The sequence below is a fragment of the Passer montanus genome, unplaced genomic scaffold (assembly GCF_014805655.1).
Source record: "Passer montanus isolate IOZ18808 unplaced genomic scaffold, ASM1480565v1 scaffold91, whole genome shotgun sequence".
Taxonomy (NCBI): domain Eukaryota; kingdom Metazoa; phylum Chordata; class Aves; order Passeriformes; family Passeridae; genus Passer; species Passer montanus.
Genome location: NW_024374479.1, coordinates 1,832,963 through 1,860,298, shown reverse-complemented (window position 1 = coordinate 1,860,298; position 27,336 = coordinate 1,832,963). Strand labels below are relative to the sequence as shown.

Below are 27,336 nucleotides of genomic sequence, written 5' to 3'. Positions count from 1 at the left end.
TGGTTAGGGAAGCTCCTGAGTTGTAAATGGGAGAATTGCTGGGAGAAGTATCATATCCATCCAACATTTTTGTCCCTTCTTAAAGGCAAGGCCAGACAAACTTTTTATATACCTAATACTGTTCCTTTTAGGTTCTCGATGAGGTGATTAAATTTTTCCATCATCCTTATTTTTTTCCTGGTTAATGAATTTTGTAATCTAATCCAAACTCATAATGAAAATATTGCAGCCTCTGTTTCAAATTCTCACAGGCATTGTTTTTCTGTGAATCACTTACAAAATCTTGTGTTCACTCTAAGGACTCTCCTACTGTTGTAAACCACAATTTTATTACCCTTAATAACTTATTACAATGTACTTCGGCCCTCAGAACAGAAAATTAATTTTACAGATTAACAAGGAAATTATCTTTTCTCAACAATGAAGGAATGACAAACAAGGGACACTTCCAGTTGTTTGGTAAATTTAATGTATGCAATTTCACCTAGTTAAATATCAAGCTGGACTATGGTAAGTTTTAAAGCTCTAACAAGCTGTAACTAGACCTGTATAAACTGCATTTATCTGCATTGAATTTGTCAATGCTGTCAGTGTTTCTTAGGCTTATAGTAAGGTGTTGCAGTTCGACTGGGGGGGCTCCCCAGGGAGTCCCCAGAGGAGCCCCCTAATCTGTGAGTTGGCTGGTAGCAGCAGGCAGGCAAGGAGACTCCACACAGCTTCTGAGGGTGCTGATTAGATGAGGGTTTATTGGGGGTCCCGTCTCCGGGAGCAGCATGGTTTGTGAGGGAGAAGGGGGGAAGGGGGAGAGAGGGAGAGTCTAGGGGACAGTAGGGCCAAGAGAGAGATCATCTCTCTCGCATAGCTTAGGAGAGATTCAAAGTGGTTGCGGAATAAGACTTGGGCCAAAGGGATTACAGATACATGATACTTCAGGGGAGGAACACAGCTTGGAATAAACTGTACATTTTCGAGGGATGAGATAGAGCAGACAATTTAACTAAAATGCAACACCACATTTCTCCCTTTTTTTGTTAGAAAGAAAAGATAAAGAGAAATATGACAATTAACAATTTAAAAAATGAAGCAGTAATTATACAGTTTTGTAGCATAAAAATAAATACTCCTGCAGTGATTATTAGTTTTTAAACAGTCCATTTGACTTGAGGTTTGCTTTTGGTGGTAGGCAGTAAAGATAAAATAAGCATTTAATTGTAATAAATGGATTATGTGGGTCCATATTGCAGATTTTAAGCTAATTTAAAGCATGGGTGAGTGCTTAAAGGGCTTCAGCCTTTGGCACTAAGCTCATATGAGAGTTTTGGGATTGGCCTTTTCAAGCATGACTGGCCCAATGGTGTCTAACTTTTTCCAACTGGCTTTTTGGACCACCACAACCCCCAGTTTAGGCTGAGGCGCAGACTTCTGCTCCCTCTCCCAGGGATAGGGAATCACCTGGAGCCCCCCGCACTCCAGGTATGTTTGTGGCCTCAGATTCTCACTCTTGGATCTGAGCTTTAGCACGGCTTTCACTTTCCAACCGGTTTAACCCAGAAGAACCCCCGTTTTAGGTCATTAAAAGAAAAACAAAAAGAAAAAGAAGAAAATTGGCTTCAGCTACAACCTATACTCAGGGAGCATTCACCACAAAACCATCAAAATACTTTCCTATACACCATTTTAGGTTATCAGTTACCCTCAGAACCTACTGAGGACAGCATAAAGGCAACAGCAATTATGATTCAGCAGTCTAGTACTATCTGAACACTCGCTATTAAAGAAACAATCGAAAACTTCTTGTTGGATGTACACAGGCTCCTGCTTTCTAAAAGTGAAAGCAGGATAATCTGCAATATGAACACACATTTAAACTAGAAAAGCATAATTGTAAAAACTACTTCATGGGGACAGGAAGGAAATAGAGAGAGAACAGATAGTGGATAAGAATGATAAAAAGGTTAGAGGGGTTTAGGATAAAAGTTCTAGCTGACGAGCTCTTTTCAGCTGGAATGAGTGAATAGGGATTGGGAATTGGGGAGGTTATGGGGAGTCAGGGACTCTGCGAAAGAAAAACCTTTTCGGGGTACCCTGCGCTTTCGAGTGGTTTGATCCCAGTGAACTACCCAAAATAAGGAAAAAAGGGGTATGGATTGCAGAGAAGGATATTATCCTGCTCTTGGAGTAAAAGGGGAAGGAGATCATAAAGTAGAGTTTTCAATTCAATGAAATGTTGAGGCTTAGCCATGTGGCTGCTGTGCTGGGCTTAGCAGGATGGAGTGGATTCCCGGGGGTTTGTTAAGGGGAAGGCGGGTTAGGGATGGAGTGAGGGAGAACGAGCAGCGAGGGGAGAGAGAGTAAGATCAAGGAAGGAGGTCACAGAACTGACAAAAGTAGTTTTGGGTAGTACAGGGCTCAGACAAAGCTGAAAGCTGTTTTTTTCCTTGTCTGGTGGCTCCCCCAGCGAAACTGATGGGCTTTGGTTCCTTCTTTTGCCACTGCTGTGGTCCAGGGCAGCGGCTGCTGGAGCTCGGCAATCCGCACAGCCCACCCGCTCTGCCGGGCCCCCCTCCCCCCCGGCACCTCTGGGCCGGGGGTGGCAGGCTTGGCCCCGCTGTGGCAGCTCCTGGCGAAAAGCAGCTCCGAGGAGCCATGTGGCAGCCCCATGGCAACGGGTGCACTTGGGCTGGGTGCACTCCGCGCAGCTTCTTTGGGGACAGGGCCAGGGCCACAGCAGGCTGGTGGTAGTAGGATGGCGGTGGTGGGATGGTGGTGTGGTGTCTCACAGAGCCTCTGAACAGTGATGGACAGGCCACTCGGGGCCACAAATGCGGGTGGTGAAGGTGGCACTGAAGTGGTGTTCTCGGGGTTCTGCGCTGTGCCAGCAGGGTGATGGAGATTCATTTTTGACTTAGGGTTGTCAGTGTTCTTGCTGCATGTTGGTCGCCATTTGTTGCAGTTCGACTGGGGGGGCTCCCCGGGGAGTCCCCAGAGGACCCCCTAAGCTGTGACTTGGCTGGTAACAGCAGGCAGGCAAGGAGACTCCACAGGGCTTCTGAGGATGCTAATTAGATGAGGGTTTATTGGGGGTCCCACCCCCAGGAGCAGCATGGTTTGTGAGGGAGAAGGGGGGAAGGGGGAGGGAGAGGGAGAGGGAGAGAGGGAGAGTCTAGGGGACAGAAGAGAGAGATCATCTCCCTCACATAGCTTAAGAGAGAGATTCAAAGTGGTTGCAGAATAAGACTTGGGCCAATGGGATTACAGATATATGATACTTCAGGGGACGAACACAGCTTGGAATAAACTGTACATTTTCGAGAGATGAGATAGAGCATCCAGTTTAACTAAAATGCAACACCACAGTATAGAAACAGGGGCATATTTCAAGGAAAGACCTGAACAGTCAGGACATTATATATGCATGCATATATACATTTATATGTATTTAAGGAGGGTGTGGGCTACCTGTTGCTTAAATAAAATCTTCCATCCCTCGTGGGATTAAAAAACAATGTGATAAGTGTACCAAAAATGGGGACCAGCATGGTTGGATTATGTAATACCCAACAGAACTGCTTGTCAGTGTCTCAGTTACATCACAGTAATGTTAAGCTGACTTCTCCACATCAGTCTTATCTACTAATGTTTATTCAAGTAGCCTAGAGGTAACTGCTTACACTTGGACTTAGAGTAAAAGTCATATCAGGGAAGATTCATCAGCTCAGATTAACCCTTTGGGGTTTCTTTGGGAGTGGGTTGTTGGTTTTATTTTCATATGAAGAAAATTACAAATAATTAGACTATTTTGGTCCATATCAAGACTATTTACTGGCATTCTCTTCCTTTGAGCAATTCTGATTTTACAAACGTAAAAGAATTTGTTGCCTTTTCCAGAAATGTTTGCTCTAGTTATTGAGCTATTGTTGTATCAAAAATCCAACAAATGGGTATAGAGAACTCAAAGATCTAAGGCTTTAAATGATGCCAAAGTTTCGATTCTGTATTAGCTCTTTGCAATATTGATAACGAGGCAATTATTACCAATGAAGAAAAAAAACAGAACCATAAACTGTACCAATATTCAGTATGTGGCAAAAAGGCAGTATCTTTACACTTTTTCTTGTTAAAATGTTATGTCTGTATGATGTGGGGTATTGCCTACATTCAGAAGGCCCTTACTATTTGTACAATATTAAAAAAAAATGGCTAAAGGACTCCCAGACTGCTGTTTCTGGAGTAATGCTTGTAAAAATACATTCCCACTCTTTCTTGATGCTGCATAACTAATGTGGAGAGGGACAATGTCTGGCCAAGCACCTCTGCTCCTGAGTGTGCAGACCTGCAAAACATGGACTTTGAATTCTGCTGCAAACATGGTAACACAGGGGCTGGCTCTTGTCAGTTTCAGGAGAAACATGTGGGGGTGAAAACTTACTTTTGTTTTCTGTATTGCAAACTTTGTCCAGGCAGACATCTTCCTGCCAGCATTCCCTAAATCTTTTATGTTGTAAATACACTGGGGAACATAAAATGGAGAATGTGTGCATCCTTAAGGACAGATTCTGCACATATTTTTGAAATTAACTGTTTCAAAGTCTGTCTTATGGATCTCCTGGGCTGAGAGGAGGTTGTCACTCTTAAGTTTTATGGGGTCAGATGTCTTATGTTTGACTTGAAGAGGAAAATAACAACAAATCAAAGAATAAGCTATTATAGTTTTCTGCAACCTTGTAAGTGGCCAGAACTGGGACCATTTATGTATCCATATGTCATGGTTTGACACTGGCTAGATGCCAGGCCTCCACTGATTGTCCTCTGCTATAGCTGAGCAGAGAAAGGGGAAAGAAAAAAACCTAAAAGGCTCATGGGGTGAGATAAGGATTAGGAGAAAACACTTTAAGGGCAAAATAGGCTCAAAATTTGAAAGTCAAAAAGAAAAAAACATCAACAGAGTTAAAAGAGGACAATGTGAACTAAAACAAACCCTTAGAACACCCTTTCCCCACACCACCCCAGCTCTTCCTTCCTTCCCACCGACAGTGCAGGGAGACAAAACATGGTGTCAGTTTTTTTAGTCAGTTTTTTTCATCCATCTGTTACTTTTAAAAAATCGTTCTTCAGTTTGCTTAGGGAGAGGAGTCTTCTGTTATGTTGTGGGGTCCTTCTCACAGGAAACAGTTCTCTGTTACTTCTCTAACATGGTTCTAATTTTCATGAGTAGCAGTCCTGCCCGACCTGCTGTAAGTGAGTACCTCCCACGGGCAAAGCACTCTTCCCACAAGTGTTTGCATGGGTCATTAGTTCATGGGATGTAGTCTTTTAAGGATGAGCTGTCTAGTTTGAAAGCAAGGATCCTCTTTCTCTATCTCTGGAAGCAAGGGTCTTCTGTCTTTCTTCAGGTTTCCCACTAGATTGCAGCTTTTCAGCATCCACATGCTCCAGCATGAACACCTTTTCTCACAGGCTGTAAGTGGATCTCTGCATCCCGGCATGTACTTCACGAATTACAAGGAAACAGTTTGTTGTAGTATAGTACTTGTAGAAGAATCTCAGCTCTGACACCTGGAGCACCTCCTGCTTGTCCCTTCTTTCTCTGACCTTGGTGTCCCCATGTTGTTCTCATGTGTCTTCAACTTTTCCTTTTCTCTGACTTAGGAGAGAAATTGGTGTCCATAGGTTTGGTTGTTACCAAGTTCTATCAGTTGAAAGGTTCTTATGAGGTTGATCCTGTCCAGGCTCCGCATTGGGGAATTGCTTGCCATGACCCTTGCTGTTGGCCATGTGGTCCCTGCCAGCACAGCGCAGGTGGCACCAGCTGCCGCCCTGCCAGCTCTATTCAACGCCTCTCTTCATGCAGGGCGCTGAAAGGAGAAGCTGCTGCTGCTGCCTCTGCCCTTCTGCCCTCAGCATGGCTAGTTAAAAGCAGCCAAGCAAGCACAGTTTGCTGTGGACTGTGCTGAGATAGCCCTGGCCGCATGGTCCCAGCCACACCGGGAAGGGCCCCAGAGGCCTCCTTGCCACCCCTGGGAGGAGGAGAAGAAGGAGGACTTGCATGTGGTTTTTTTCCTTCTTAAGTATGTCATCACAGAGGCATTACCAGCTCCTCTAATTTTCTTAGCAGCATGCTTATTTTCAGACCCAGCCCACAACTGACTTTGCCAGCCATAGAGAAAGCTTCTAGCAGCTTCCCACAGGAAAGATTACTTCTGTGGCTGGCTTCTTCCTTCCTCACCAAAAAATCAAGCCATGCAAAACCAACACACTGTAATACTTTTCTTCTTTTCCCTTTCCTCTAAATTCTTAGAAATCCATTTTCTCTCAAAATTTCTAGAGCTTGCCAAGAATTCTATTATTTTGCAAAGTTCAGCATGTTTTTTGACTTCATGTGTGTTCTTCCCACCACTTGGTTTGCTAAGCTGGGTTGTGCTCATTCTGCCCCTCATACTTCCCAGACCCCTGACAGCATCCTTCTGCTGGTCTTCTGATCTCAGGGTGGGGTCATAAAAGCCCTGGGACCCCCATCCAACTAGAGCAGGACAAGGGCTGTCCACCACTGGAGAACAAGCTCCAACGTTAGCCACACAGAGGAAAACTATGTTCTGTGTCAGTAATTCTTTAAAAAGTGTTTTTTTTTCGAAACCACAGCAGCTGAAACTCTGTGTATGTGGTTTGCAGAGATCCCCTTGGTCTTGTACCTCTTTGCCCTGATTTCCATCACCTGGCTGTGGGGAGGACTGCACATGGCTTACCAGCACCTCTGGATGTTAGTCTTCTTCATCATCTTCAACAGCCTGCAGGTAAGAGCCAGCATCGGGTCCTTTGGTCTTCTTGCTGACCTGGGGGTGTTTTCTCTACTCATGTTTGTCGTTTTGGCTTCACCAGCTGAACATCATCCAGTAACTCACTGTCACAGTGTGGAAGTGTGTATTCTCTTTATTTCTCAAACTGACATATGGAATGCATATTAAAGCAAGGGATGCATTGTTTTTAAACAATAGCACTATAATTGCAGAGATTTCATTCCATAGCTAATACACTCAGAAAGAAAATTGCTTGCTTCTGTATGTAAAATGTTATTGAGATAATTACACCAGTGAAAATGAAGTACCTGCAGCCTTTGCAAAATCACTGTTTCAGTTTTCCATAGATGTTAATGATAATGATAATGGTAATAATAACAGTAACCACACATATATTTTAAATTCTATAGCCCTAAGAAAGAATCTTTTTCTTTCTCAAGAGATGAGCCTTGAGGCTTCGTGTTGTAGTGGGCGTGGAATAAGACTTGGGCCAATGGGATTACAGATAGGTGAGGCTTCAGGGCAGGACCACAGGCTTGAGATAAACTGTACACTTTTGGTGGGGGACAGAGCATACCATTTAACTAAAATGCAACACCACAGCTTACCTTTTCTGATATAGCAAATAACTTTCATTGAAAAAGGAAACAAATAAAGACTAAATGTTCATCATTAAAAATAAAAAATGTAAATAGCTCTTTTCAAAATTCCCATATAAGTGTTTGGAGAACCCAGTGCACTGGGTTCTCTAGTGCATTGCACTGCATTTAGTACCATACTGCATATTGCTGAATTATTTATATAATAATGGTTATTATATCACAGATGGGAACATACCTCTGATCTCTGAAAACAGTGAAATTAGCAGGAGATTTAAAGTTATATATAAAAATCTTTGGAGGACAAGTACTTCTGGACTCCAGTATGCCCTTCTTATTTTTTTCAGAACAGAAAACTCTGTGACAACTTTTATTTCCCAATAGTAAAAATCTGTATACCCCATAAAATAAAAGATTAATTAACCTAAAAAGGCATATTTTCACAAAATGGATTTATTTTAAATTGAAAATGTGAGCATTTCCTTAGGCAGTGTTAAAATACCTTTAAATTACTCTCAGAAATGTTTTTTTTTAATTGAGAAAAAAAAGTACTTTATTCTCCCTGAAATAGATTTGATTTTTCTCTATATATTGCCATTTATTTCTTATATATATATTGACATATCAATATGTGCTTCTGCTCTGCTTCACCAGTAGATGTGGTCTCTTTTGGCATTTGCCTTAATGATAGTTACTAATATCTGGGAAATAACTGTATATGTCAACAGGCCTGCAGAAGTTAATGCAGCATCTCTATTCACATTATGTCAGTATTGATCTTCCACATGAGGAAAAGAAACCTTTTACTTTTGTTCTTTCTAGCCCAAGAGAATCAGTAAAACCTGAAATATATAGTAATTTTTTTCTTTATTCAAAGGAGGTGAAAACATTTCAAATGCATAGTCTCTTCCTGTTTATTATTTTAAATTAAAACGTGCATGTCTGGAGCTCCAACTCAAACAGTAGTTAACAAAAAAATGATTTTCAGCTATGAGGAGCTTAATGACTTAGACTCCATGCTTTAAAGTGGATTTTTATCCTTTGTTGGATTTTTGCCATGTAGAATGTAATAGAACAGTATCCATTACATTTTATAACTATTTACTAACTGCTTTTTTAAAGTATAAAGCTACCATATACTTAAAAGGAAAAGAGCTTTTTGGTGTTACATACCCTGGGAGAAGTTAAAAAAATAGAGTCGCTTTTTCACAGTACTACAATTATTAAATTTGTTTGTTTTAGTAGATAATTGTCTTCAGTGCTTTGTAAATCTCTATAAATAAAAGAAGTTTTAAAAATATTTCCTGGAATGTCCCCACACTTTAAATAACCATCCCATACAGACCATTCTCCTCTTTTAAAGTTACAATTTATCTAGTCAAGAAATGGAAAAACTGTATGATGTATGATTCAAGTGATAAGACATAAAGCATGAAATGAAAAACAGGGAAGGAACAAGGTGAAGAGTCTGCAAATTTATTTAATCTGTGCTGCTCATCAAATAAACAGATACAACTAACTAAGTCAGAAAATATCAGTATGCAAAGTCTTTGTGTAGAACAAAATTATGTATTACCAATATTGAATAAAAATGGAGGTTTTTCTGTGGGCAGGTGCAGCTTCAGAAAGGATTTTTATACCATGTTCCCACTGATGAGAGGCTGGTCTTGGGGAGTACACACTTCCTGCTGAGAGTCATTCTGACCTGCAGACTATGCAGAGCCATGTGTATCCAACAATCATGTCCAGTATTCTTTGAAGATGTAATCTCAGCCAATCTGTTTGTGACTGGGAAAGGAAATGGGACTAGATAGTGGGTAACACATTTTCATAATGATAACAGTAGAAACTACCTGTCTTTGTTATGCATCCTGTTGGCATCTTATTCTCATGTCTTTGTCAGCTCTCAGAATTGGTGATTGTTAGAACAAGCCTACTTTTCTGCAATAAAAAGTGGGTTTACCATTTATTGGTGAGTGTTCCTGTTATACAACAAGCTCTGTTTCAGCTGGAAAGCAATTCATTGCCCATTAAGAGTTTTTTTCATGACAGAAAAGAGGAGATAAAATAGTTTACAAGAAGTATAGGCCTGGTTCCCTGTGTCCAGGAGCTATGGACAGTGTAAAGAAGCAGAACGTGATCCATTAAAATGTGTTGGGTATTCAAACGGATTCAGTGCAGGAGATTGAAAGGACACTGAATATTATCCATTGTGTTTGTTTAGCCTTATGATACGCATTTCCCAGGAAATGCACTTGCTTGAAAAGTCATCCACTCAGTACAAATTGTTTCCAAGCACTTCCTGCAGGAAATGGTTCCCATCAGAGACAAGTTTATAGCAGGAGCTATTCTAGTGCATGGAGGGGAAGGTAACCCTTTCCCTGTAACTTCAGGAGTAAATATGCAAATGGAAGGGCAATAGCTGGTTTACAAATAAAAAGTACATTTAGAAAACCATGAAAGAAAAAGAAGTGTGTTGGGTATTTTGAATTCCTTAGCAGTATGCACCTAGTTGTCCTACCCAGATAGCATCTGTGATGCAGAAAACATACTCCATTGCTCTTGCATGATAAGCCTCCGCTCCTCATCTTTTCACTTGCAAAACAGAAAAAAACATTTACCTCTTTTCTTAACTTACAATTGTCATTGTGGATTTATTAACAAGGTAAGTGTTTTTCTGGGGTCAGGAGTGAAAGAATAAGCTGCTATCTTGAGTACTTGTCTCAAATATTTGCAATTTCACAAGCTCTTTTGCATGCACCATAGCCATCTAAGAATCACCATGTTTTTTCCTGCAGTTAGGGGAGTGTTTCTGATTTGTGTAGCTGACATCAACAAAGGCCTATTTGCATTTGATGTATCCAAAGTTCAGGGTAGTGGGTGGATCTCTTCCCACCATCTTATTGTTTGCAAGAGGTTCAAAAAGAGTCTTCAGGCCTGTTCCAAGGCTATTCTCTGCAGCCAACTTTCTTCGTGTAATCTAGATACTTCTTTGGCTATATTTCCAGCAAACTGCACTATACACCTCCATCCTCTATAACATAAGAATGTGTCTGCACTGTAAACTACAAGTTACTAGGTATGCCACAGCTACCTCAGTCACAGTTTCCTTGCAATGTCTCACCACTCCCCTCTCTCAGCAATAATTTAATTAATTTAATTTTTCAATAAGTAATTTTGAATTGAAACCTCACTTATGAAATACTGTGATGCTACCCACCAACAGTATAAAACCTCAATTTTTTTCAGGAATATCAGGGGGAAAAAAAATGGCAACTGGTAGTGACCGATTATTAATGACAGTATTCAAAAAAATCCTTTTGTTGTTTTTTTTGGATGATGCACGTAAGGGTTAAATGTCTGCCTGTTCTGTGTTTGAGCATACTGGATAACTCATGTCCATGTAATAAGCATCAGTGTTACATGCAAAGTACTTCTTCTCAAGAAATGCAGGAAAAATCTGGAAGATTTGACTGGTGGTTTTCCAAACTGGGCACATGAGCTGACTGCCTAATGCAATGTCTCATTTTAGAGACAAATTTCACAAAAAGTTCTAAAAGTCAAGTTATTTGTAGTAGATTGCAATAAGAGAAAATTCAGAAGTTCAGGTACAAATACCTGAAAAGCCTTTAACAAGAAATATGGGCATACAGCAAACAAGTGAACAGGTGTACATCCAAACCTGACATTGACTGGAAAAGATGAAATTAACCAAACTTCATTAATTAAACAAATTAATTAAAATAATTGAAATAGCCGTGACAATAGTGACAATCCAAAATGGGAGGAAAGGCTAGCTTGAGTAGAAAGAGAGATAAGATATCAAAGAAAACTAGTATGTTGAAAAAAAATAACCAACAAAAAAACCCCCCAAATATTACAATGAAACAATAGAAAATATAATGAGAGAAATCAAGATGAAACAGTTTTAGAAGGAGAAATAAAGTTTTAAAAATACCACATATTGTGATAGTAAAAAGTGAGTAAAGATACACTGTTCTGTAAGCTGCTTCGTTATATTATGCAGGAAAGCAAAAGTACACAGTTTACAAAGCTCATGCCAGTACCAGTGACAAATGAAATACGTATTTTTTCCTAGAACATACTATACAACTCTGGGATGTAACCCAGGGACACAGAGAGGGCTACCACTATGTATAGGCTCACTTCCTGTGTCTTATGACATCTTCTGAAAGCTTCTCTGCTCTGATGAGTCAGAGGTAGACTAGAAGATCCCATGCAGTGGTTCAGATTATCAAAGCCTCACAAAACTAAACAGAACCCAGTACTAGACAGACATGAGATGCAAGTAAATGTAAAAGGCTGCCTACAGATTTTGCAAAAGATGATTCTACACTGCAAATTAGCCCAAGAAAAGGCAATGAAGACCTCACAGTAATGCCATGAACTACAGTTTATATCAAGGCTATCAAGAAAAGGACATACACTTGTTCAAGTAGATACAGTCCGACCAAATCTTCTGTCAGCTAAGTGCACAAACCAAACACAGTTAAACACAGGCCAAAAAATTCAAATACTACCCAAGATACAAAATAAAATACACATCCAGAGCAATTCACATATGCATTTTGACATCTGTTCAATAAAGCTGTTTCTGGTGGCTTGGATTCTTACCTGTAAGGAAAGACAATAGTATGCTTAGAGCTATTCACTTAACCTTGAAAGTTGTTCACTATGTGCAATTTTTTAAAGTAAAAATAACTACAGTAAAGCAAGTATAGAAAACACATCACTTTGGAGACTTCACACTTTTTGACATCAGCTAAATTTCTTGGTTGTAATCTTGATTGGACAGTAGCATTGGTATGCATTATAGTAGCTGAGTAAACATAAGTTGTCCATGAGGCTTGATTACACTGTGAATCAAGAGAATGCAACAATTTTATATCCCTTTTTCTATGCTTACAACTTCTTTATTGAAGAAGAGTCCTCTCTGTTCCTAGTTACTGCCTGAAACATACTTTAATATGTTATTTCTGTAATTACTTATGAAATAATAGTTAAAGATTCCATTTAGCTATTTAAGTCCATACATAATGGACCCCAAATCAGTCTATAGCTGAAGACAAAACAAAGTCTGCAGTGTCAAGTCAAAACAGAAACCATTGTTAGGATAGAACTGAAATACATGAGAAATTATGTCAGAAGAGTACTTTATGTTTAGAGCTGTGTTTATAATGTGTTTAAATAATACACAGTGAAAAAGTGTATTGAAGTGGGCTTTGATTTACTGGATTTTCAACTAATCACTGAAAAAACATTTAGACTTTTCAGTGACACACTTAAAATAGAAAAATGTGACCATAATACATTTTTTAAAGTAATTAAATAACATTTTTAATCTCCAGCCTCTATGAAGTTCCTTTATTCATTCTTGAAGAATTTTACATTAATATATTTCAGTAAAAATCTCTTAACACCAGTTTTTTGCAAAAGAAGGTGTAAAAGTAGTTTTAGCCATTCTCTATGGGAGGTGTTAGGAATGGCCAGAATTATGTAGCATATAAGAAGTAAGAAATGCAACTGCTGCAATTGGTGGAAGTATATTTGCTGAAAAAGAATTGGTATCGGGTGTGTTTCTTTCATTTTCCAACTCTTATCAATATGAGTTGACTTTTCTTACTGTGAAGAATAAAATAACAGCCCTGTTAGTTTGGTATCTGTAACAAATCACTCATCACTGCAAATGCTTATTTGACAGTGAAGACAGAGTAGTTCTTTAAGTGCAGTTGATAATGACTTTGCTAGCCTAGGAAATAAGGAATGAGAAGTTGTCCAAACCAGGACAAAATTATCCTAAAAGAAAATCTTCAATGGATCTTTTTTAGAAGTGTTTTCCTCTAAAGAATCACAGAATCAGCTAGGTTGGAAAAACTCTTAGAGATCAAGTCTAACCTATGACCCAACACCACTTTGTCAACTAGACTATGGCACAGAGTGCCATGTCCAGTCTTTTCTTAAACACCTGTAGGGATGGTGACTCCACCACCTCCCTGGTCAGCCCATTTCAATGCCCCATCACTCTTTCTCTAAAGAACTTCTTTCTAAAATCCACCCTAAAACTCCACTGGCATAGCTTAAGACTGTATTCTCTTGTCTTGGTTGTTGGTGTGGACTAAAAATACGGTAAGTGGCCAAAAGAACAGTGACTCTTTGAAACAGTGGCATGATATGAAAATAGGTTGTCTTTAACTCAAAAGTGGAGAGGAACACAATGAAGCAAGAATCCATGAAATAAGAGTTTTATACATCAGTAAAACTTCTTGTGCTACAACGATTCAGTTACATCTTGTGTTCTGTGTTTTGATTTTGACAACTAGAAGCCTATTAGTTCAATAGCAGTTTTATTTATAAGTTCAATAGCATCTTATTTATAAGATCAGATACTTAAAAATAATACCTGGTTTCAATGTATTGACATTATCCAAGCTATCTTCTAACCTGGACAAAATAAAAGCAGCAGATCTGTTTAACTTATAGCAGGTGTTTAAATACCTGTTGCTCAGCAAAATTGAAAGAGTAAGATTTAAGGAAAAAGTATGGTGAAAATAACATGAGGATCGTATAAAAAATAGTAACTGGATCTTGATACAAGATCTTTACTTGAACTTTCCTTGTGTGCATGGCAGAAGAAATGCTAGTATAGCTGTTTTATTACAGAGATTTAGGTATTATTGTTTATTCAGAGGACTGATGTATCCTATGTAATGAAATGGATGAGTTTTAGTCTGCAGAAAGACTTATTAGGAATTATATCCAACCACACTAAGTGCAGAATTATGCACTAAGATACAAGTAGTGAAAGAATTTCTGCTATAAATTGATAGGCTATGTATATATGTATATACATATAAGAAGTAGAAACTGGGATGAGTGTATCACTTATCTCAGGACACATGCAAATCAACAGCATAATATAGATCTGAAAGAAGGAAATGTGATGCTCGCTTTGTAAGCAAGAGCAATTTTGATGCTATTGTAAAGGATATTGGTGATGCATTATTTGGGATCCTGTGGGCATGTCTAAGCCCATTGGTCAAATAGATTAATTCCGTATATTGCAGCAGTAGCGAAAAAAGCCCATGAGCTGAAATTTGAAAATCTTATTTCAGAAGCCTGAAAGAATTTCACATGATATCTGTCATCTATTGCCTGTGTCAATAGTGGCCTTGATCCAGTAGCTATATAATCACACTGGTGTCATCTTGCATGCAAAATAGTATACCCAAGTTTTTTAGTGACTTCAGTCTGTTTTCAGAATTTAGTCTCATTAAGAACAACATTTTGAGTTCCAGCATCTCTGTTCTGTTCAGTGTGATGTGAGGGCACAGGCAAAGCACTGAGCATATTTCCTAGTTACATTCACTTTGCCTTCATCTAATAGCAGTGACAGCTGTGGGACAAACACTTAAACATCTAACCTGCTCAAAAACATTGATTGTGGTATGACCTCATACCATGGAGTTTTTTTCAAGATACTCAATGTTTCCATCTGTTGAAAAAGTCCATTAATTTAAGGTGTTAACTGCAGTGTTAACCGTTGTAAATCATTTATAAGTCAGTTTGATTGTAAGTATATTAATGTAATCTTGTCAGTGTTTCCTTTCCATATTGAATTTTGGTGATGGATTATATTCTCCAAAATGGAACATGTGAACAGTTAGTTGTGAGGTCTGAATATAACTGTTTAGAAGCAGCTCTCTCAGGAGGTTTTCTGATGCATATGAGGACTGCAAATTTGAGTCTGGAAGGAGCTGAGCAGCTGTGAAGCTGGAGTGAACCACAGTTGGATGAAAACTGCTAAATTATATTTTCTTTATTTTCAGCAAAATGTCAAGTATTGCTCTTTTGCTTTTGCCCTTACAAAGGACAATTTGATTTAAAAAAGCATCAAATCAGCTTGTACTGACAGCTGATTACTTGTTTAAATCTTCAGATATGTTGTTTTGCTGTTACAACGGGACATGAAAAGTTTTAGCGACAAAGATCCTCTATTATAAAACTAGGAACCATACTGAAATTTTTTCCTTTTTCTTTCTATATCTTCTTAAAGAAGACTGATCAGGAGATTTAGTGTGAGAGGGCTACTATTTTATTTTCTGTGTGTGGGTGCCAGTGACTGTAAATAAAGACCATCATCTGCTGGAGACTTGCTTATGTTTTGACTGGGCTTCAAAAAATATGAAAGAGGAAAGCAAGGTGAAAATTGTGATTTATCCATATATAGATTCAAATACTGTTGGTAGATTTTGAATTGTTGGTATTTCTTATGCCCCAGAACCCTTTGGGATTAAGCTTTTGAGTTCCAGAAAAGAGAAAATTGTCATTATAATACACAGAGAGATTTCATTCTGAGTAAAGCAGAGCCAGCAGATCTTGCAGAACCTTTTTCTCATTCCTGACTTCTGAAAGGTAACAGGAAAACAGTTATTCTCAGCATAAAGACTTCTGTTTTCCTTAGAACTTTGTTATTCTCACACTAGCTTGTCTCCCCCATTATTAACCAAGTAGGCCAATGTATGAGACAGAAATTTTTACTTCATAAAAGGAATATGTATTTACAGATCTGTTTTTAATTCTCTAATTCTCTCTTTGAAATTCTTTAATTTCTTTTAGTGAACAGAAAAGAATCCCCACCACTGGGTACCTAATTTATCTCACTGATGTCCAAAGACTTTTTATGTGGTCAGTAAGGAGGAAATGGGATTCCAGAAGATGCTTCACCAGATATATGTGATGTTCCTGTTTTCACTTAGTATAGCACTTCTGTATTTAGGCTCTGTGATTTCATCCCAAAGACAACACTGTCATTAAGCATATTTGCCCGTTTTTGCCTGAATTAAAAAAAAAAAAAAAATAGAAACTAGACATTGCATACATTGAAAACAAAAAGTCTGAAATCACCTGTCCCAATATTTTTTGGGTTATTTTATACTCCTTTTTGTTTTCCCCTAAGAAATAGGTAATCTCAGAAGGAGAAACAAATTATTTTTATCTGCATTTCCGCAGGGTCTTTGCTTTGCAGATAACTACAGTGTAGAAGTCCTTCACAAAGCTCCAAGTAAGGCCATGGAGTCATGATAAGATACTTGGACCACTTGAAGGCTTCTTTAAGAATTACTCTCTAAAGACATAGTCTAAACTCTGAGAAATAATCTAAACAAATTTTTAACCAAGATCTAGTTGTGTGTGCTAAACTTTGAAGTTATTATACTAATTCCTTGAAAAACAGTTTAACTGTCCTACTTTCCTTGAGGACACATGAAAACCAACTGAGAAAGTTTCTTGAGAGCAGTTTCTTTATGAAACTTTAGAAATATTTAAATTAATGAAAATTTTGATAGTTTTGCAGCAAATATGTTTGTAATAAACCACATAATTATTTGTTATGTTTAGACAAATTTACAGAAATTTGGAAACATAAGTATGGAAAATGAAAACTTGGAAATGTAGTCTTTTTATCAATGTAATATAAATTTTAAGTTCTTATGTGGTAAAGAAATTTCAGAGAATATACAAATAATAATTTTCTGCTTGTGCAAATCATCACAATAGGATACAATGATATATAAAAAACAGAGACTAAATTATTTTTATTTAAAATATTTTTGTAGTTCACCTGTAGATTGCCATGTCTGTCTGACCAGCTTGTCAGTCTTCAGAGATGGGTATTATAATTTCATTATAGATGGCTGGAATAAAAACTGTGGGAAGATAAATTACTTTTCTGGGGCCAACCTGCAATATGAAGCAAACTTAATGGCTCCTGCATTTCCAGTTTGTTCTTAATTTATTAAACCATGTTACCACCAAACTCTCAGTCTGTATTGACTCAAGTACTTTATTTTTTGGAATGGATTGTATTTTCTAATTGGAAACCAAATTTATTTCTAATACAGCATTAAATTCCTGTAACAGTAGAAAGTAGAAGGATCTGTGGGATGGACAATTTTCAGGACAATCTAAATAAAGACCCTCTTCCTGGAAATGTCTCTATTTAGATTCCCATCCTCATTTTCTTTGACAAAGAGCATTAGCACACACTGTTTAGCCACTTTTCTGACATGGTTTTGCTTAGTTTCTAAAAATTATTTGTAATAGATAAAATTAGAAGGAAGAGATTGGTGTTATCATCCTTGCCACAAATTTTACTTCTGGTAATGTAATTATATATTTCATTTTACCTGTAGTTTTGCATGTCGTAATTCATTGTGCATGAACCTTAACCTAAGGCAGTGAGTGCAGTTGCAAATAACTGAATGTGCATGCTTTAAGGACCTCTGTATCTGAATTCAGAGGAAGGTTCTGTGTAGAGAGCAGTTACTTAACATCTAGGGTAGAAGTTCATCTGAATGTTATAACTTGCATTTTTGCTAAGTGTTCAGAGAACAATTGTGCCTTGTGCCTGGTTTATCAATATTAAATTACCTTTACAGAAACATAGTTATATAGTTTTGTTTATATCGTTATAATTACAGGTAAATACAAATGTATATATATTAACATAAATATTTGAACATATTTTTTATGTCTTAGTCACCACAGACACCACTGTAAAAAACCTTCACAAGCTGTTGTAGCTTTGAAAGACTTAAGGAGAAACATGGGCTAACTGTGAGGTATATATGAAGAGAGAGGCTATGGTGTTACACAGGGAGGCCTTGGAGAAGCTGGCTTGGCTGAGTTAAATAGTGTCATTATTACATTACACTGAAGTCTTCTGAGGGACCCTGCATCAAGGACCACCACCCTGGTATTGATGGTGAAGACATTATTCCCAATATAAGAGCAGAAAAAGAAAAAACATGATCAGGTTATTTCCATTCCCAGTGTCCTCACTGGAATGGAATATTGAACATCACCTTACAAATTTCTGCATTTATTAAATTATGTTAATTATTGTGATTATTAAATTAATTAAATGACACTGCCACACCAGCCTGTGAGAATTCCAGTAGTTCCCTATGTCACTGGTTTTATATAGATTTATGTTTAATCTGTTTAACATAAAATTGCTTCAAAGTCCACCTGCCTGGCAGTTTCCCAGTCTCACTTCAGAATTTCTGACAAATGCCACAGGAGACTGCTTTGACATCTCACCAGGCTTTTTATTACTTACTTATCAGCCCATTTCTTTTCCTGACTTTAGTGAGGAGCCAAAATGCTTCTGCAAACATCTGAACATGCAAATTTTGGAGGTAGGAGTTCAATTAGGTCAGTGTTCCCCATCAGGTCTGATTTATAAGTACCTCCAGGCTTGTGGAGCTCACCTCTCTCTGTTGGTCCTGCTCAGCAGGCAGAGCCTGGTAATGTAGTCATTCTGTCTGGGAGGTATCTGCAGCGGGGAATGAGGCTGGAGTTTTTTCCCAGCTCTAGTTGGTGGAGGGATAATGGCAGAACTGGTAGCTGCCTTGCTGCAGCTGGGAACAAAAAAGTGCAAAGGATGACAAAGTCAAAAAGTACTAAAGTAAAAAACAAAACAAAACAATCTAAAGAACCACTTGTCAGAGCCGTGCACTCTCCTTTGACCAACAGTACAGCTCTGCAGGTGGTGGCTGTCTGTGTTTGCTCTGTGCTGGACTTGCCATGCAGCCCAGACAGCTCTGTCAAACACTGGATAATTTGGCAATGAGAAAACATGATCCTGCAGTGCCAGCAGGGCCATAGAAAGGTGCTGGAAAAGAATAGATGGTAATGTTCAGCCCTCACACAAAGCAGAAGATTTCAGAAGGACATATATGCTAAACAATAGGAAAATAAAAGCTAAAATAAAAATAAGCAAAAAAACCCCAAACCTCAGAAACCAACCCAAAACCAAAACAACTGAGAAATGTATTGCCTTTAAAAACATGGGAAAGTCCATCCTTCAACAGTTCCTATAATTTTTTTTATTTGAAGAAATCCTCCACAGATACCAAGAATGGGTCACAGACCAGGTAATCTCAAAACATTTCTGTTAAGTGCTGCAGCAAACATGTCTTAGGTCATTTCTGGCATAAATCCATTGCAAAAAATTTCCAAGAAAGAGAAGGGAGCTTCTCATTTTCCAGCAGTTTTAATATATATTTCATGACTTACACTATCTTTTGCTGACTATGAGTAAAGCTACTTTATGGCAAAGTTCAATGAATGTACCAACACATGGAAACCAGATGTTCCAATTGCTTAGTTTTGAAATATATTTATATATCCTTTGTCATTACATTGGTATATATTGACTTACAATTTGTGATTTTATTAGTACAATTAATAACTAAATAATAATTACTAAATACTGTATAAAATATTAAATAATATTTAATTATACTATATATACTTAGTTATGTTATATAGGCCATTACTCTCCCAAGTGTTGTACTTGTCTCAGAAATGCAGAGGGATCCCTGTTTAGAGCCATTGGAATTGCCTCCATTTTAATTTAATTTGCTTTCTATTTTCTGTAAATTTTCCTTCTTTTATATACATATTTTTTTTTTTTTTTTTTTTTTTTTTACATTTAGTTGTTGTTTCTCTGAGTCTGTTTGAAAATCCTGATGGAAATTTTTGTGGCAATGTTCTTTTCCATTAAAAAAATCAGTTGTAACACACAAATGCAAATTCTTGAAAGCTTTCTGAAAAAAGCCTCAAGACAATAGTTTCTAGTAGAAGACTGACAGTGGTGGGATTGAGTGCACCCCAAGCAAGTTTTCTGGCAACACCAACTTGTGTGTTGCAGTTGACATGCTGGAAGGAAGTGATGCCTTCTAGAGGGACCTTGACATTCTTGAGATGTGGGTCCATGCAAACCTCATGGAGTTCAACAAAGCAAAGTGCAAGGTCGTACACTTGGGTTGTGGCAATGCCAAACACACCTACAGGTTGGGCAGAGAAGTGAGTGAGAGCAGCCCTGAGGAGAAAGACTTGGTGGTGATGGTTGGTGAAAAACTCAGCATGAGCCAGCAGCATGTGTTCACAGCCAGTGAGCCAAACGTGTTCTGTGCTGCATCCAAAGGAGTGTGGCCAGCAGGATGAAGGAGGTGATTCTGCCCCTCTGCTCTGCTGTTGTGGGACCCCACCTGGAGTTCTGTGTACAGTTCTGGTGTCCCAACAGAAGGAGGACATGGAACTGTTGGAGCAAGTCCAGAGGAGGGCCAAGAAGTTGGTAAGAGGACTGAAGCATCTCTTCCAGGTTGACAAAGTTAGGGCTGTTCAGCCTGGAAAAGAGAAGGTTGTATAGAGACCTCCTAGCAACCTTCCAGTAACTGAAGGAGGCCTACTGGAATGCTGGAGAGGGACTCTTTATCAGGAATTGTAGTGATAGGACAGGGAATAATGGGTAAAAACAGAAAGAGCGGAGATTTAGGTTACATATGAGGAAGAAATTTTTCACTGTGAGGCTGGTGAGGTGCAGGAACAAGTTGCCCAGGGAGATTGTGGGTGTCCCAGCCCTGGTACTGTTCAGGGCCAATTTGGATAAGTCCTTGGGCAATCTGGTCTAATGAGAGGTGTCCCTGTCCATGGCAGCTGGGGTCAGGACTAGATGATCTTTAATATGTATTCCAAACCCTTAGCGTTGTATGATTCTGTGATCAACTCCCTATTTAGTATGAGTCTGTTTTCTGTTTTACTCTGAGTAGCACTCCCTATGAAAAGAGATCTGAAGTGCTTTTTTGAGGTACATTTTATTCTCTCCTTGCACAGACTGGGGGTTTGTTATCTCAATCCAAGAAGTGGGTGATTTCCACGACAGAGCCAAATTATGCCTCTACCTTCTTTTGTTGTTGAGTTGTCAGATATGGAAGGACATCTAGTCTTTGTCCTCATTTTTGCCCACATTTCACTTTTCTTGAGAAGCATACCTAACCAAAATGATTTTATCTTCCTGCTTTATAAAACTTGTCTTCTGTCATCCCTGAGTCTGTGGAAAGGTAGTAAGTATCTGTAGGATTTTTTCACTAAAATCAAGGGAAGTACAGAGTATAAATTGCTGACAGTTCCCATGAATATCACTTAACAGCAAAGCCTGCTATACAAGAACTCTAGTTCTGAAAAAGTCAGTTGTCTGGCAAAATTGATTTGTTATTTTTAGTTATTACAATAACTAAAAAAAGTTATTGTAATAACTTTTACATCTGTTATTCTGGATGTAAAAGTCATAAAAAAGTCATTGTAAGATATTTGCTGGGGTCAGTTTTAGCTGAGGGATGGTTGAACGTGTTGAGAACCTGTTTGGTTCCGTACAGCCTTGTGTGTCTGTAGCTCTTTAATTGGCTGCAGAATCACTGAAGGATTTTCCAAATGGTCAGAGAATGCTGGAGTACACAAGCACTCTCATTCCCATCAGTCTTGCTCTAAAACACTCAAGCAGAAGATATGACAAATAATTACACCGGTTATCTATTCAGTTCTGTCCAAGACTGAATTTTTTTATGGTTTCTTGCATTTATGGCTTCTGAAGTTGCAGAGTTCTTGTTACAGCTTTTTATGGCGCTGCAAGGAAATGCTCCTAAATAGATTATCCAATGTGTCAGTCAGAGTAACAAGAATCAAAGAGACAACAGGAGGCATAAGAGAGATTATATCACTGAAAGAATTCCTTAAAGGGGAAAAATGTTGTTAAAACAATAAGTTCTAGCTTAACTCTGTGAGATTTTCTCTAATGCCATGTAACAGATCAGCCATAAGCAGAAAGTCAGCTTCTGTCTTTTGACTCTTCTGGTCACTAAAAGCCTACTTTCTTTTCCCTGTTTCTTTTATCTCTGTATATGATTAATACGCATAAATAATATATATAATATATATATATATATAATTAATTCACATAAATAGAAATTACTGTTTTAACAAAAAATAACAATAAAAATAACAATGTGTTGCAGGAGTAGTTCTTTTTTGACTGTGCACTGTGATGCTAGTTTGTCTGGTCTTTGAATGTAGCTAGCAATTTTTTCAATTGCTAGCTTCTTGTTTCAGTTTTCAACTTGCTTTCAGATATAACTAAAGAATTAACTGTTCTGAGACTGTTAGAGAATCTCTTGAACTAGGAGCAGAGGTTGCAAAGGCTTTTTCATCAAACTTTTCTTCTATGAGAAAGAAATAAAAGCAGTAGTAGGCTTAGATTGGAAGGTGTGATCTAAAATGTAGGTTTAGTTATAAATGTTTACCATGGAAAGCAAGTAAAGAGTAAATATTTGAAAAATATTTACTAAGTGTATGTTAAAACTCATGACCTCTGATATTTCTAGGACTTGAAATATGTATGAGCATAACCTTCCCATGTTAGGTCTTCCTGTTTGTTCTCTTTTGTGTAAGGTTCATCAGTGGACAAATAGTCTGGTTTCATTGTTATGTGATCTAGATACTTTTTGGTACCAGAGAGGCCCTCCTCATAGGATAAAGCACAAGAAGAAACTTATGCAAAGAGGACCTCAGAGGATGTTGTCTCCAGTTTCTGTTGCCCGTGCAGGAAAGAAAAATGAAAAAAAGCAGAGGGGGAAAAAATTCACAGGCTAAGAACTGGGACAGATATGGGGAGCAATGGGGTGCCTGTCTGCTTTGTCTGCTCTTATTTGTTCTTAACCTTCTGCCACCATTTGTGGTTGCTGAGATTTGCTGACTCTCACAGAGTCTTACTGACTCTCTGTAAAGAGTGGCTGCAGCCAGAGCTGTGGGGGAAATTGCAAGCTGCTTCTAAATGCTGGCTCTCCCATGTTTTCCCTCCACCTCTCCCAAGTTCCTACCTTCGGTGTTCAACTCAGTATTTCCTTCTTTCTCAGTTAAGTTTGAAATACAAAAATAGGGATTTCTTTGTATTTCCAGGATGACTGCATTAGAAGGAAGGGACAGAATCTTATTCTATCTCAATCTACACATTTGGCAATTTTGGCTAACTATCTGTATTTTCAGTGCATTTTCAAGCTTAACACCCCTCTTTTAATGTTGAATCTGCACTCTTTAAACAAACAACAACTGACCAAAACATGTCCAAAAACTCTAACAAAAAAAAACCAATTTAAAAAACAGAATAAAACCCCCCAAGACCTGTTCCACTACTTAACAGTGCTGAAATAAGAGGTAAAAGTGGCAGTTGTGTAGGAGTAGTTACAAGTGTGCTGGGAGCTACGCAAAATATTTATAGTGAATCCTGAATATCCAAGCAAATCTGCTTTTTAAAGATGTGCCAAATTATGTGAACCTGTCAGGTAAGACTTAACCAAGTTTAGACTAAATCTGAGAAGAGTGCAGTTTGCCAGAAAGGAATTTATGGCTTTGGCTTTGAGCAGGAATTGCAAGATTCAGCATGGTATTGGCATAGCTGGCTCTGCATAAAGAGAAACTTGGCAGTGTATACTAAAGTTTCAAATGAGACATTAGCATTAGGAAAACTTGTTCAAAATGCTGAAAGTGCAGTATTTTTTTCATTATTATGGAATATACCTGTAACCTGTTTATCTGTGGAATTAAAGCTTCACCAAAATCTGAAAGCACTCAAAATAAGTATATCTCAGGGCAGACCTGTAAATGTACTTTCAATTTAATGATAGATACTTGAATTATTACTTTTCTTCATTCCATGTTTTAAGGTGGCTTCTGTTCTTGTGTGTGTGTATGTGGTGGCAGCTGGTTAATTCAACAGGGGATGCCTGCTAGCATGGTATGGGTTTTGCAGTCCTGAATTACATTTATTTACATTTATTACATTTATTTATCCTTGATTACATTTATTATTGTGTTTTTGCTTTTGATGTTAATTTCTAGCTCTTCAGCTGTAACTGGCACAAATCTTGTTGTGCAGAGCAAAATGGGGTGTAAATGCCTCAGGAACCAAAGTGCAGATAAGCAGTAAACGTTCACCGTTGAAACTGTGATAAGATAAATTGCAGGATTGATAAGAATTACAATGGTTTCATCAAAACTGACGCTTTAACGGCAAATAAACATTCTAATATTTGATACACAGCAGGTCCAAAGTCTACTTACTGAATGCAATCATCAGCTGATGGAGTTGCACTGCTACAGACAGTTTTACAACAATCACTTTGAATGCTAAGAAACAGAACCACATATAAACGAGGTGTCTTTGATTTGTATTTCAAAGGTTATTATTTCTGAAGAGCCATGAGTGGGAGATGTTAAGTGATGGCTTCAGATGTATCATATGACTAAGATGATACTTCTGTCGTAATAGCAACAATAAAATATCTTCAATCTGCTTTCAAAGTCAAATATGATTGAAGAAAACAATGGCAAAATGAAATGTACATTGAAGACTGCATAGAAAAATGCCATGCCTGCAATTTATTATAATTATCTCTAAAAACAAGGAAGGAAGGGAAGAAGGAAAGGAGGGAAAGTTTTCCTTGCAGAAATAGAGAATTATATGTTTTGTGTTTGCCACTTGGATCACATTATTAATACTACTGCATGTATGAATATTCAGTTCCATAACTAATAAAATTATTAGGAAAAATGATTTTATCAAATTTATATCATGCATTGCATAATAGCATTGATTATGATTTCTTGAATATGATTCCTTTAATTTTGTGAGTAATTTCTTGCTTTGCAGAGACTAGCTTTTGAGCTTAGTGAAAAATGCAATTTATTTATACTAATGAGACTGATAATTTTCCAAAAGAGGTAGGCACTTGTTATGTAAATTAGGGTTAATCCACAGCACTCTTTGACCAGCCGGTGATGGAAAACAACATAAAGAACTTTCCATAAATTAATGAAAACCCAGGGAAGTTCACAAGAAATCAACCAAGGCACTGAGTAGCACACCACCAGAAGTGGCAGCAGCACCCCTGACCACTGACAGCCAACCATGAAGAACAGTGTGACCACTAAATTGACAAGGAAAGAACTTCCTATGACTGGTTGCCAGTAAATTAACAGTCAACAGTAAATTAGCACAGAGCAGAGAGAGAATGAAATTAAATCTCACCCTGATAAAATTAAAAATCTGAAGTAAGACTAACTAAAGCATAAACTATCATACAGAAATTACAGTAATGACAAAGTGTCAAAAGCTGATCCAAGTACGAACAGTTCTTCTGTGGTTCAAGATACATTTGTGTGCTTTATTGGGGTATTTTTACCACTTGGCATGAATAAAGGTGTAACTATAAAAATAATAGTGTATTTTTTAGCCACTGTGTTTTAAGGATCAGAATGAGCCATTTCTGGTAACTGAAATTTGTGGTCTGACAGAGGGGTCAGCTTTCTTCAGAAGCCTTGATTTTGATTTAAGTATTCTCCTTTAGAAAAGCAGCTTTTAGTGATACAGTCATGTGATGATAGTTAACAAACAAAATTTTCCAAATTAAATTTAAGTTAAATTAGGATTTTTTTAGTACTGATATATACCCAGAAGCAGGTTGAGGAATGGCTGAAATGGAGTAATGAAATTACTTTTTGTTCACAAAATCCTCTTAAGATACTTTTGTTTTATATATAGAAATACCATTCTTCTAAAACAGATGATACTATCTAAATTAACTTCTCTGTGGAAAACAGGTTATACAATTACCAGGGTAGGGTATCTCAGACATAGTTAAAATACTTGTGGGAGAAATATGATTTATATAAGCTTCAAAAATAAGTGTAATGCCATGGTGTGCTTGTTTATCAGAACAACAATCAAAGCATGTGATGCAGTAAGCATCTTGGTTTTCTCTCTGTATGTAAAAAGGAGGTGATGAAAAGATTTGTTGATTGCCTACAGTCTGTTTTATCCTTACTCATTACTAGTAACAGAGTTAGCTCAGTGTTCAAATTTAGACGTACTGTAGTGTCGCCACAGTAAGTTGCAACACACAGAGCTAAAGCACAGATGCAGAGAAATTCTGAGTGTTTAGTGTGCAGTGAAGGTTTCCTGTGGATCAGTTCTGCAGTCCTGCATGGGATCTCATGAGGTGTAAAATGTATGAATGTATTCTGTCCTTAATTTACTAGCTTCCTGCAACTTCTCCTCAAAATATAAAAATCAATCTGTTGCATAGGAGAACCCACCTCACATACATGCATGAACAAAACCATCTTACCAATTATGTTTTGTATATATACATACTTGATATATACCAGAAAAACTCCCTTCTTCTTCTATGGAGTAATTTCCACAGTCTTTTTGGGCAGGTTGCTCCGGTGCTTAGTTACCCCTACATTAAATATGTTTTCCTCATATCCAGTTGAAACCTTCCCTGTTTCAACTTAAGACCACTCTCTCTCCTTCTGTCACTTCCCACTGCCTTCTCCGTGACTGTCTCTTCTAAGGTGAACTACCTGGCATAACCTAGAGCAGCACTGAGGCTGGTCACACCTCACTGAACAAAAATATCCCATCAAACTTTTCCATGTGAGCTTTCTTTCAGACAGTTGCACCTGTGTTTATATGGATTTTTTTTTTCTGACATAACACTACAAAAGAGATTATGAGCCAGACCAGCTTGCTGAGATGAAATGGTAAGAGCTTAATTGTCTTTCATCAGCAAATATCAGTAAAATAACCAGAAGTCTTTTCAGACAGTCTCTTGCAGGCTTTTTTAATATAAGCACCATGTATGAGAACTATCAGTTGCCTGTTTGTGCAGTTTGTGCCTTCCTCCATAGGAAATACATTACTACCACCTTTTTCTTTGATCTTTTACTGTGCCATTGTACTAACACTACTACCATAATTTAACCATAAATGAAATTGAGTTAAATGTTTTCTAAGTGGTCCTGTGGGTCCAATGCACAGAATTTATGTAGAATTACTATTAAATCCTCCAGAGTCCTAGTTCTTTAACTTACTTGTTCAGTGTGCTTCCAAGGTCAAACTCTTAGATTATTAGTCAGTCATTGTAATCTGGGACCCAAGAGATTTTCCTGGTCCCCCGGCGCATGCTTATGAGTTGAAGAGCATGGCTCCCAATATATATGCAACAGCAGAGGTTGCTGGC

At 37.9% G+C, this 27,336-nt stretch overlaps 1 protein-coding gene across 2 annotated transcripts in view; it reads left to right on the top strand.

Annotated features, from left to right (window-relative positions):
* ADGRV1 (adhesion G protein-coupled receptor V1) overlaps window positions 1–27,336 on the top strand; it is a 282,802-nt gene that overhangs the window by 239,708 nt on the left and 15,758 nt on the right. For both annotated transcript variants that reach the window (XM_039695669.1, XM_039695670.1), the window contains one exon: window positions 6,670–6,791. In XM_039695669.1, coding sequence (XP_039551603.1) covers window positions 6,670–6,791 — 122 coding nt within the window. The remainder of the gene's footprint in view (window positions 1–6,669; window positions 6,792–27,336) is intronic.